We start from the raw sequence: 13,374 nt of genomic DNA on the forward strand, positions 1-13,374 counted from the left end.
ACATTTGTAATTAATTTTGAGAATAAAGTATATTAATATATATTTTTTTTAAAGTAACAACACTGTCGCTATGGTTAACGCTTAATCAGAGATATTTCCGCCATTGTTGGAAAGTCAATATGTTGCCTTTGGAGCTCCATTAGTGCAGCTACCTCTTTAATCGGACGTTATCGGTGAGCGGAAACATGGTTGTTCTGCAGCAGCAGAACATCTGGAGCAGAGCTCAGACAGGCCGAAAGAGTAGGATTTATTATTGTTGGCTGAGCTGAAAGATTGACGAAAAGTGAGTGTGGATTTGGCTGACTTACTGGAGTGATAAATCACTCTTTTCTTCCTTTCTTTTCATATATTCACCCTGTGGTCCAAGCTCACTGTTTGGCAGCCCAAGTCAGCCTGCCTGTGGGAATGTACGGTCTGTCCTCTTTACAGTACGCCACTGATAGAATCAGCAGTGTACAGACGGATGTTCTGACTCAGAACAACGATCTGGGATTAGTCATTCTACGACACATCCTTTCTTCCCCCTTTGAAAACCACAGTCACAAAACAAGCAAGCACTTTTTTCAATCAACTCTTAAAATAGTTGCTTTAAATGTAATAATATCTAAAGATCAGGTCCTTTCTGTTCACACAGTCTACAGTGTAAGGTAGAATAACATCAACGTGACGCATATAACGTGTTGCAATTTCATAGATGAATCGTAACTGAAACTACACCAAATGCATGAGAAAGCGACTCAGTGTGTCCCAGAGAAAGAGTTGACCCGTGACATCAGTTTCAACCTCTCTTGACTTCTTCACTTCACTCTTCTTCAGTACTGAAGTGCACTGAAAAATGACGGTTTTCAGAGTTACAGCTTTAACTGAACCGTTGAAAATCATACGAATGAACGTATTATCAAAATAAATGATACCCGAGTGCAGCCAAAAATCCCTAGAAGTATTACTACTGCAGGCTCTCACCTGTAGGAGTGCAGTTCCTGGCGAGCGCGTCCCCTGTGAAGCCTTCCGCGCAGCGTTCGCAGTGCGGCCCCGTAGTGTTGTTGATACAGCTCAGGCAGTGGCCCGTGTCTGGGTGACAGATCCGAGGGGATATGCGGGGGTCTCCGTTCCCGCTGCAGTTACAGGGAAGGCAGATGCTGTCGGCGTTGTAGAAGCCATCGCTACACTGCTCACAGTTGGGACCCTGGTACTCTGGCTTGCACTGGACACAGTAAGGCTGGCCGCTTGAGTCTAAACACATAAAAGAGACCGAGGTTATAGCTGTGAACCAAGAAGATAATGAATTACGAGCACAGCTACTTGTACAGTACAGGGTATTTTCACTAAAAGAACCAAAGAACTTTGAAGACCAAGAGTTTGTTTCATTTGGCCACCAGATGGCAGAATATTCTAAGAATGTTGAAAGTAAACTGAGGTCTTTGTTTATCTTAGCCTATATTCAGTTGTCTGATGAACTTTTAACCTCCAATCATTCTGTAAATGTGTCATTAAATTTTTTTTTCTTTTGCATTTGATAGCAGACCGAGTAATCAAAAAACAGGCAAATCTGGCGTATGAAATGGGCTGATGATCTCTTAAGCTTAAATTAAAATAAATAAAAAACTGTGAACGCACTCTTCCTCATGCACGAAAAGAAAAAAACGACTGTCTTTTAAAAGCACATTCACTTCAAAACCGGCTTTTCTGGAGAATGACACACGTGGCAGATAAGCATCTCTTTTGTTTTTGTCTGATAACGTAGCTGATGTTTGTCAAGCCAGAGTGAAAAAAAAAACATAAAATGTGTTAGAAATTTGCCACTTGTACAAAGGGGATGATGCTAGAACATGAGATCGTGTGATGAATGCACACTGTAAATGTAATTTTTCCATTTCTAGTGCAGCTAAGCACACAAAAATGTTAAACGTTTCAGTATTCATCAGATAGAAATGTCACATGAAGGGTGGATATTGAAAGTAGACGTATATAGTGTGACCTGCCACTGCAATTAAACTGCATGCAACGAGATATGACATCATAAAATCAGCATGATGAATATATGACTACTGAGAAGTACCAAGGAACTATTGAGAAATTGATAGTGTATTGTATATGATTTCTGAAGTACTTGCAATTGCAATGCAACTGACAGATTATTTTCAAGAACAATATCACACTGTGGTACATTTCATTTTCCAACAGTAAGGAAATCTAGTGCTCATAAAAAGCGGAGAGTCACTTCTTAAAATCATTAATAAGCACAGTAGCCTCAACCAAACACGTTTTTCCTCTCTCTCTCTCTTTTGGCAGAGCAAATTGGCAGGGCCAGACAGAATCTGTAAACTTTTTTTTTTTTTGCATTTTCTTCGCTAATTTTTTGGGGTTGATTTCATAGAGCACATTTTTCCAGACATCTCTGATAAATAGAAAGTTTAAAAGAGCAGTGTTTTTGTTGTTGTAAAAGTATAAATTATCAATTTAATGCATCAATGCTGGGTAAATGTATTTATTTCTTTAGAAGGAAAATGTACTGATTGCAAAATTTAACTAGCATAGTACAACATTTTAAATGATAGGGTGGCTTTGCTTTACCAGTGCATTTCTAAACAACAACTAAAGACATGAATATAAAAGTAAAAAGGCAACTTTTCCTCCAATAAAAAGCTCAAAAAAGGTAAAAAAAAAAATACTGTGCTCATCCCAATATAGATGGAAAAATACATTAATACTAGAAGATACTAGAAAAGGGAATCGATTTTATAACCTGGCCCAATGAAGCAGAGGCACAATAAAAGAAAAGTAGAAGAGAATAACTGAGGAGGAGGAGGGGACGGAGGAAAAAGGAAAGACGAAAGGTACAGTTGAAGCACAAAACCATACAACAAAGAGAGAGAGATGCAATAAGACTGACTGACTGTACGCAGTACCTGCTGTGAATCAAATATATCTAGCAGAGAGGCAATTTTTATGTTACATACAGAGAGGGGCAGTGAATCAGGGGGCTCTATGACCCTCCTGTCTTCATTTGCCAAGACTCAGCACCTGCATATGGCCGACAGCAGGATATAAAACCCAAACCTCCAGGCAGTGATGTAGGCCCAGAGAATACTACACTAGAAGGACCAATTTTCCACATTTCTCAAGCATGAGGGCAATAGCCATCACGGTAAGATAATGACACAATGAAAGGACGGAGAGTAAATGAGGCAGAAAAGAACCCATTTAGATATATATCATCACGACAGTAAAATAAAAATCACATAGAGACAAAGAGACGGAGCTCTTTGAACTTACAACGATTATTTCACTACAGAATTAAGAACATTCACACAAATTCTAAGAACAAAGAAAAAAACTGAAAAAACGGACCACATCAGCTGGTCTCAGGGAAATCAGTGTAAACACACACAAAGAATTCTTCTGTTTGGTCTCACCTGTATGTGTTTATTTCGGTATTAAGTCGTTTTCCGCTTCTTTTGGCGACGACAAACTTGACAAAAAAAATGCAAGACTTGCTTAACAGCGCATATGTCCCAACACGTTCAAAGAGTTCCGGCGACACAAAAGATTTGCTTCCTCACGTAGCTGCGACTAGGACTCGTGACAATGTCTGAAATGAGGCTAGTGAATGTTTAACCATTTCATAATTGTATCGCCGGCAGAGGCTTCCGTAGTGTGGTGACTCTAACCAGGTCACAAGCATACACACAGGCGCATACGTTTGACGCACCGAGCTCAAACAGGTATGGACATGCTCAAGGGCTTCAGTCTTTCCAACAGTTTACACACTTCCTGACCACAGTAAGAATGAAAAAACTCAAATGAAACACATACAGAAAAACAGAGTGTATAATATCCCACTGTAAATGAGTCAAATTAGTCATCTATACACTCTCTATTACATTTACTGTACATATATGAAGATTTTCATGTTTTTCATGATTTTCATGTTTTAACATTTTAACAGCATGTTTCACTCTCTCAAACTCAATCATAAAAGTGGACATAAAGAAAACATCAGTGGCAAATAGCAGACTTTTTACATACTGCTGAATCAAAGCTGAAGCTCTGGTGGAATTAAGCAGGCAACTTCATCAAAATTATAGCAACTGACACTGCATGGCAGATAACAAGGCAACCAGTGCTAGGTCATTTCCAATGCAAATTCAGCCAGCATATGCAAATTAAACATGCATTTCAATCTAGCATTGGCACAGTGATGCAGTGGCTCCATTTGTAAAGAAAAAAGATATTAAAAATAGTTGAAGAAGTATGAGTTGAGAATAACTGAACGAGTGACTAAAGTACACTCCCATGACAGTTGAATTCTACAGCAACTGTGCAGCTCTTAGCAGCTTTCTGCCTTAAATTAAGTGAGACGTTAACCAAGTAACTCAGGGGAGTGAGCATATAATAATTGAAAACATTTTTGACTAAAATCTCTTAAGCTCAACAAGCCTGTATTTATGTGATCAAAATACATAAAAAACAGTAGCATTGTGAAATATTATTACCATTTAAAAATAATTTTAACATTCCATTTTAAAATATTTTAAGAATTGTCATATGATCCTTCAAAAATCATTCTAATATGCTGATTTGGTGCTCAAAAATGATTTATTATTATTATTATTATTGTTAAAGTTAAAAAAAAAGTTGGCCATATATATTGGAATACACTTTTTTTCCAATATTTCTTTATGAACAGAAAGTTCCAAAGAACATTTATTTGAAATAGAAACCTTATGTCTTTACTTTCATTTAAGATGAGATACGAGATATTATTCTTGTGATATTCAGAGAGCTGTCAATAAACGTATCTTTCATCTCATATAAATAACTGACAAAATATATTTTCATGTAATGGCTTGCTATATGTACATTCAAAAGGTCCTTCCAAACTTCACACAGATCAAATAATGCCTCTATTTTCCTTTGAACAGATTTTTTCAGTCATATTTACATATTCATGAAACACTCTGTAGGAGAGATTTGCAAAGACCTAATCCCACCGAGGAACACAATATGGTTAAATATGTGCAGAAAGTGTCAGGGCAGGTTACGGTAACAATAGCAAAAGGTACTAATAATGACTTGTTCAATGTTCAGGACAATTGATTACACTCAGACACTGAGACAGCATAGATTTGTTAAATCAGACCGTGCTATATGGACAAACAAAGAATTACTGAAGCAAAGCAAATCCAGCCATTTATTGAGATCAAATAACTGACTCCAGAGTTGTGTCCACTACAAGACTTGAATTCAGAAAAGCAACTTCAAAATCTTTTTCCCTGGATGCAGAGACCGTGACTGAAAAGTACTTCAGTTACTACAGAAGGAGCCAATACAGCATTCCAGTGAAACTACAAGACACAATGACTGCTGTATGACACCCATCTATTGTTTTTCCTAGTAGCCATTTTATAGAAACATTAAGGCACTCAAGGTCATACTGTATTGAAAATATAATCATGGCCTCATCGCTTAAAAAGTGTATGAGGAGGGCAAGGAAATAACAGCAAAAAAGTAACCTAAAATTGTAAAAATGTTTATTAATAAATATTTATTATAAATGTTTAATGTCTAAAAACAGAACATAATTTTCATAATAAGTTTACATTATATTTCATACATAAAAGACAAATAAAAGTTTATTAGATTTATTAGATTAGATGTTTTGACCAATATGCAATATGAGTTATTTTAGTTATTATTAGTTTTTGGATTATTTTTAAAAGGAAAAAAAAAGTATTTTATGTTCATTTTACAGTATGACAATTTAATATAGTTAACTTTTAGTATGATAGTTGAAATTATTTTTTAAATTATTCTTCAGAAATCATTCTAATGTACTGACTTAATGTTCACAAAATTATTGTTATCATGATTCTGCTACTCATATTTTAATAAAAAACTGTGTTCCCCCCATTTCTTGATGAATAGAAAGTTCAAAATTTTATATAAAATATAAATCTTTTATAACGCATTTAATAATTTCTTCTCTTTCAGAGGCTGTTATTTCTATATCTATGCACAGTATCTTGTATTTTGTGAAATTTTTTAGCACTTATTAGCACTAATTGACAACACTTTAAATACTATACTGCACCATGCATGTGCATGTGGCACCATGGGAATGGAAACAAACTAGCATATTTACACTGGTGTAAGAGTTTGCTGTGATGAGATCCAAGCAAAGAGCTTCTGGCTGTGAGTGCTGAGAGATGCATTCAGACTGTAGATGACCACGGACACAATGAGAGGAAGAGAGAAAAAGAGTCTCTGAGCACCAGACAGACTGTGACTAAAACCGGACTACATAAGTCAAACAGGAGTTGTGTTATGAACGGTCTGCTGCTCCCGCTCTCTCATTTATCCCGAATACTGTTTGATTTAACGACTGAGCTTTAAATTTGATATTTTAAATGATGATATCACACCATCCCCGAGCAAAAATATGCAGTGTTAATTACACTGATGCTATCTTTATGATGAGGGCAATTAAAACATCTGATGAAAACTTGATACAGAGGCTTTCTGGCTTTGATCCATCAAATAAATCCAAAAAGAGCAGCATAAGGCTTGCCAAGACACAGTTTAAAAGGTTTATCTTGTATTTGGGTTAGGGCACTGACGCTCAGGTGTTCCCGAGTAGCAGATTCTTCTTCAGAAACGCAGCAACAGTAAAGCAGGAAGCCTGCAAATGGCTGCAACTGATCATTGTATACCTGCAACCCACCTAGAGCTGCACCATTCGCTTAGACTTGAACCAGCGACCCTTCAATCACAGCAGCAGCAGAGCTAATGCCTCCCGTGGTGCCGTGCAGGATGTAAACTAATGATCTAAGCCATGTGCTTTGCTCTTGTGCTGAGTGACCTTTACAGCAGCACATGTGTGAATTAATCACTTCCATCCTCTTGCTGGCGCTTGACATTATGATATATTTCCATTGTTTAGAACCTAGTAAAACACGGTTTCCCCAGTACAGTGCTTACCAGAGACGTCCAGTGAGCCTACTGTGTAATATAGAGGCCGGCTGATGGTGCATTCAGCTCTTCGGGGAGTTCTCTTAATAAAAGTGTGGCCTTGATGAGTAAATGAGGAATTCATTTAACACTCGTGTGCTCCCCTGTACCTCATCAGGCTGCATCATCAGGGATTTACGGGCTGAATAAAATAAGGTCTGTCGTCTAATCAGCCGCTGTCCTGACTGTGCTGGTTATTAGCATTCCATTACCATAATCACTAATCCTCAAAGGCTGAACCTGTAGTTCCCATTTCAGTGTGGGCCGCTTTTTGGATACGGGCATGATGATGAACGCTCTCTCTTTTACACACACACTTTGCTCATTACAGGAAGCCTTACTTTTTGATTGAGGAGTGGAGCCACATTAATTATTCATTAGCAAAGTTTTGTCAGAGGATGTAAAATCTCAAAATGTTGTTTATCGGTTGCTGCTCCAAATCAACAGCAGGAACACTCAGAAAGAGGGAGAGATAGCTCTGGGCAGGCATGCTGTTTTGCTCTTAAATCACATGTAAGAGCCTTCTGTTATATATATGTGTGACTTAAGTTATGCTGATGAGCCTCAACTGGCAGCATTTGCATAAATATAACTGGCAAGCAACTGACAATTCTAAAACATATATGCATTTCTAGTGTATAACTTGATTAAGAAAGCGTCTATCAAGAAGAAAAATATGTGTTCTACAGTTGCAAACAGTGCAAACGCAGTTCCAATGCTAAACACACACCAAGAACTAAGATGAAAGTGTTTATACAGCTGTACTTCTATTACAGCGGAATAAGACAAAAGTAGTTGTGCAAATATGAATGGTTATATTTTACTGTATTTTTTTTGTTTGTTCTTTTCAAATGACTTTTGGCTGTTGAGTGCTTGAATCTGATGCGCACACACACACACACACACACACTCGCACACACTCGCACACACACACACACACAGACGCTCGCACACAAGTTGTCAGCCCTGCGCTGATGATTTTATTAATAAAATAATTTAGCAAATGAAAAGCAACATGACATTTCTCACAAGTGAGACAATAACAGCGCTGTTTTTGAAGAAGAAACTTACATTCCCGCTGTTAGTTGAGACGCTGCTTCCGATCACTGTTAAGAGAGACGGACAGACTTAGGCTCAGACTCATATACGCTCTCTTTCTATCTATCTCTAACAACAGTCAGTCTGCTATTAAAGGCTTAGGTTTTTGTTACTACAACCAAAATTATGTGTTAGAATTAGCAAAGGGGAGTTGGATAAGATGCATAATAAATTAATCGTACTCAGAAGAGTGTTTTAAGGGGAAAACATTTCTTGAAATACAACATTTGTGCATTATTTTGTAATAATACAATAGCATGTCAGAAATTATTCTTTACGTACCATCCATCTACCTTTTTTAGCCAGAAGCAAACAAACACTGTAAAAGGCCTGCAAATCCCACATCAAAAATAAGCCCATATGTCTCAAATCCCAGAGCAGGTAAAAGTACGTTGCTACAGTATGGATGGCAGAAAGTGTTCATCAAGGTGTTCATCAGCAAATAGTCACTTCTGATTTAGAAACAGTGGCTACTAAATACAATTTTTACTGTGTAGATATATAATGTAGCTATAAAATAGAAATATGTAATTTATGTTTTATATTCATATTTCTATTTAGAGAAATTTATATTTTATTTAGCAATGATGTATTAGGATATAACAAAAAAAAAAAAGTGACAGCTTTTTGCTTATACTAGCAGTGTCAAACTCTGGCCATAGCCCTGCAGAGTTTAACCATGAAGAAAGAAATGTTTCTTGATTATTAAAGATTTCTGAAGGATCATGTGACACTGATGACTGCTGAAACCATAGCTTTGCTGTGATAAATTATAAATAAATTACTATTTAATATTTAGCATTTTAATAATATTTTTACAACATATTATACTCTATTTTTTTTTATTTTTCCTCAAATAAATACAGCCTTGGTTAGGAAGAAAAACAATTCTGAGTGGTAGTGATTTAAAAATTTTTTTTAATTTTTTTAAGGCGCAAATAATCTTCTTATAATGCATGTTTGTAATGTTTCCGGTTACACAAAAACAGCAGATACACTATGTGGCTACATTTGTGATGTACTCCACTGTAATATCTAGGAACACTGAACGCACCTGCCCTTTTGCTGGTCTATGTGGTATTTATCCATTGTCAGGTCCTACCTTACATCATCTTGCAAGGCTGCAAGAACATTGCTGCAGTCAGCAAACCCAGAAACCTCTCCACAGATCAACAAAGTAATATCACACAATTCCACATAAACATATGGCAAATAAAATCAGCCTAGAGAGACAGAGCATTGTGGGACTGATCAAAACACTTTCTGGATAATGCACAAGAAACTCCCCCAACCGTTCTCGCCTTTAAAGTACATTTCATAAACACATCCTGTGAGGGTTTAGTTCAGAGAGGAGGCCCAGAGAGGACAGAAAAAAAAAGTTTCCAGTTTCACTTTCACTTAAAATAAACCTCTCTTCTCTTAAAAGTATCGGTCCACCCACCCAGAAATTCAGACAGCAGGCGGCTGGCCAGAATGATGCAAGAAGTATAATCCAAAACAGATGAGAGAGGGGTACTCCACGTATCCCAGATGTGGAAATCTCCTCTAAATTTCCGACAGCAGTGGCCAATAAGAGCTTGATAATAAAGTTAGCAGGCTATGCTAACATTGGCTACGCTTGCCTGATGTTTATGTGGGAAGGACTCACCGAGCTTACAGCTGCCTGTGGAGGTGACGCTGGAGCAGGGACAGGGGATGCAGGGCTCTGTCACAGGAGAACCGGGCCTTCGGTAGAAATTATACCTGCACTTTTCACAGCTGGGACCTTCTGTGTTGCCTTGGCAGTTCACGCAGATGCCTGAAAGAACAGTGGGAGGGAGAGAGGGTTGAGTAAACAGACCCACAGCTATGACTGACAGGACTTTGGTCCAGTAAGGTTGACGAGAGGGAAAAAGAGTTTAAGCAAGATAGACATAACAAACCTAAAGTTAGAAGAAAAAAAGATTGAGCAAACCGAATTCTAGTGAGCTTGCAAAAAAAAAAAAAAAAAAAAACTAGGAAGGAACCTTAGACTTCCTTAGACCCTGCCAGAGCATGTGCAAACAAAATACTAAAAGAGAGTTGCGAAAACAAATAAAAACGCATTAAAACTTGAATGAGCTCTTTTTGAGTGTGCCAATAATATTCAAATGAACTCTTTAGGGGTCGAGTGGTTTGCACTGCTTTTAATTGATTTGAAATGGTCTTTGAAAGCCAAGTGAAAAGAGAACACTTCAACAACCGATTGCATAATCACAGAGGAAGTGCGAGAAATGATTATTGTGTAACAAGCTCAGCCTGACATGTGCATCAATAGTGCAGTTTCTAATTGGAAAAAAGTGACCAGCTGAAAACTGCGACCACTGAGAGCCGTAATTTCCTTCTCGGATCCTGAGAGAAAAGCTAATACACGATACAGTAATAAATGAGCAGGATGAAACGGCGGAGCTAAAGGCTGAGAGAGGATTGAGGTGTTGTTCTGGAGCTGGAACAGGATCTGACAGCATTTTCACATGTAACAGTGATCCTCTGATTCACATGCTGATGAACACCTGCGCTATTGATGTCCAAAAGAGATTTCTCTGTTGTGCAGCAGCCTTCTTATTTTTGCTTTTCTTTTATCGTGTTTTTTTTTTTAAACAAAGCAACACTTCTGGCCCTACTCCTGCACACAAAATAGATAGATATAACAGATAGCACACCCAAAAAGAAAAAAAAAGCAGAAAGAAGAAAGCAAAAGATTAGGAAAAAGCAATGCTTCAGATTTTTTGTTATTTATTGTGAAGACATTTGTTACATGACATTTAATATAGGGTTGCACATTATTAGTTATTTTGTACAAAATATAAATCACTCATACACATTTTACTCATTATAAACCACAATAATTAATAAAGATTAATTCATTTGAGAAATTACTTTTTAATGATGCCACGAAAAATAAGCAAAAAAAAAAGTGCAATAATGTTTTAATGTTGTTGGTTTCCCCCCCAAAGTCAAAATGCATTGTGTTTAATTTAATTGCAATTTTATTTTAGTTTTTCTGAGCAAATAAATATCATACATTTTATTCACTAAAATGTTTTTGTGGGGCATAAATTTTGTCAGGCATATTTAAAACAAAATTGATTTAATTTAATGACATATTAAATGACTAATTACCTTCGCCCCGATTACTAATTAGCTGTAATTTTACATTTTACAATTTGCCAATAAAAAAATAAACTTTAGCACGCTCACTTATTTTTTTTTAATATGTACAAGTCAGAATAATGTTATTTTAATTTTTACATAAAATACTTTATATGGACATAAAATCTCTTTTGTAAATCTTAAATGTCTTTGACCCATAACAGAGATCACTAAACTCCAACATATACGTGATTGTCTGTGCTGTTGATCATGAACACTATTTTGCAGCACAGAGAGAAAATGTGTGCGTTGTTGCCAGGTGGGGAACATTAAATAAACACTTGTTGGAAAACGTATCGATTTATGGGAAAAGCTGTGAGGAATTTTGATTGTACTTAAAAAAAGAAAAACAGAAAGAAAAAAAAAAGTGAAGCAGAAATCGTCATTGTGATTAAAATATGATTACTTTTGCAGCTCTACTTTATACATTTAGCAGATGCTTTTACCCAAAGTGACTTACAATAGAGGAGCATAAGCAATTTATCACATTCATACATTTTTAATTGTGGCATCAATGTCCAAATACGTTTTGGGACCACTACAGTGCTCAGTAAGCAATTACCTCAGATAGAGAAAGATTAATGACACAAATTAACCAAGCAACAGTCAAAACTAATGAAAAACTGCATCGCACAGGTGTAAGCAGCATCACTAGCTGACTATGAGTTTCTGTACAGCTGTCATTAACAAGAACATTTACGCTTGTTTGATCATCTCTGCATGATAAAGAATGCAGCCTTTGCGGTTTTCTGAATTAACTTCATAACATTTAACCCGACATAACAATAACACAGACAGTGAGGCAACGAGGCCATTTCTTCATCTGTCACTGGCTTTGCAGTGAAAAATAAATGATTTTTCACAAATGTGCTGCATAACAGCTGTGGATTTTTATATTTTCAGAAGAAATGAGTGAAGCTTGGCTGTTCTCACACAGTGTTCAACAGCTAATGTTCTGAATAGTTTCTGGAGGCAATGGTTGCTAAGCTGCTAATTGTCTAATATATTTTTATTCCAAGACACAAGTCTATTTTTTTTTTCCAATTGCTCTTCTGATTTAACAGTAATAGCAAACCTCGCCAAGATTTCGGTCTGCAGTACAAACATGTTGTGCATGAATTCTCTTCAATCTAATCATTGCCTTAACATATAAAATAATTTAATTTATTTAATAAAATATGATCAGCATTGCACATATGTAACTAGACATTCTGTGGCATATGCATATTATTGTAATCTGTTTCTTTTCCAGCAAAAGATGGCCCCTCCCAACGAAACCAGGTATAACTTCAACCGAGGTTATTCTTCCTCTTCATATTTTTGGGGTTCTGTATAGAACTTTACCTCAAAACCAAATGCATTCTGAAAAGAACTGTACATTTATGGCCAACTTGTTTTCAGTAAGCACCACTAAACAACAAACAAGTTGTATTTATTGTAAGTTACATGAATTAAATCTCTAAATATACAGATATTGGATACAGTCAAAATATCACGGATCAGTTGATACCTTCAAGCATCTGTCCATCTATTGACATATGGCAAAAATCTTTATGATGAAAGCAGAAACATATTTCTTAAGAACAAGACAAAACAAACACTACAGAGATCCAACTCAGGGCCATAAGCACGCAGATAGATCAAAGAGACCATGGATGTATGTTTGAAAAGATGTGCTGCTGTCAGACCCACTCACTGTCCGTCTGTAAGTGTGTGTTTTTCCACTGGGTCTCTAGGGCCAGATAGTAAAGCGGGAGGAGGATCATTAGTGTTCAAACACTATTCCCTGTATTGAAGACGGATGAGTGTCCACAGATGAAGCCTTATGTAAACAATCCCTGTTGACCAGCTCTAACTCTTCTTTCATTTCGTAACAAGAGACTGACACAGCAGTCAGAGGGAAGCAAGAGCAGTAAGTCAGGATAAAAAAAAAATCTATGGTAAAATATTTAAATTAAAACGAGTATCTAAATCTATAGCTGAATCAGATGAACTACCATTAACAAAATATATGCAATGTTTCCTACAAGTCTGTTTTGCAGACTTGATAAACTAACAATTCTAATATAATAAAACCTATTTGTGAATGTGATA

General features: G+C 36.6%; 1 protein-coding gene across 1 annotated transcript in view; it reads right to left on the bottom strand.

Annotated features, from left to right (window-relative positions):
- si:dkey-220k22.1 (multiple epidermal growth factor-like domains protein 9) overlaps positions 1–13,374 on the bottom strand; it is a 54,985-nt gene that overhangs the window by 3,505 nt on the left and 38,106 nt on the right. Inside the window, exons 4-5 of the mRNA XM_043239862.1 lie at positions 9,758–9,907; positions 964–1,233 (exon numbers count right to left, since the gene is read on the bottom strand). Coding sequence (XP_043095797.1) covers positions 964–1,233; positions 9,758–9,907 — 420 coding nt within the window. The remainder of the gene's footprint in view (positions 1–963; positions 1,234–9,757; positions 9,908–13,374) is intronic.

Source organism: Puntigrus tetrazona, chromosome 5 (assembly GCF_018831695.1).
Source record: "Puntigrus tetrazona isolate hp1 chromosome 5, ASM1883169v1, whole genome shotgun sequence".
Taxonomy (NCBI): domain Eukaryota; kingdom Metazoa; phylum Chordata; class Actinopteri; order Cypriniformes; family Cyprinidae; genus Puntigrus; species Puntigrus tetrazona.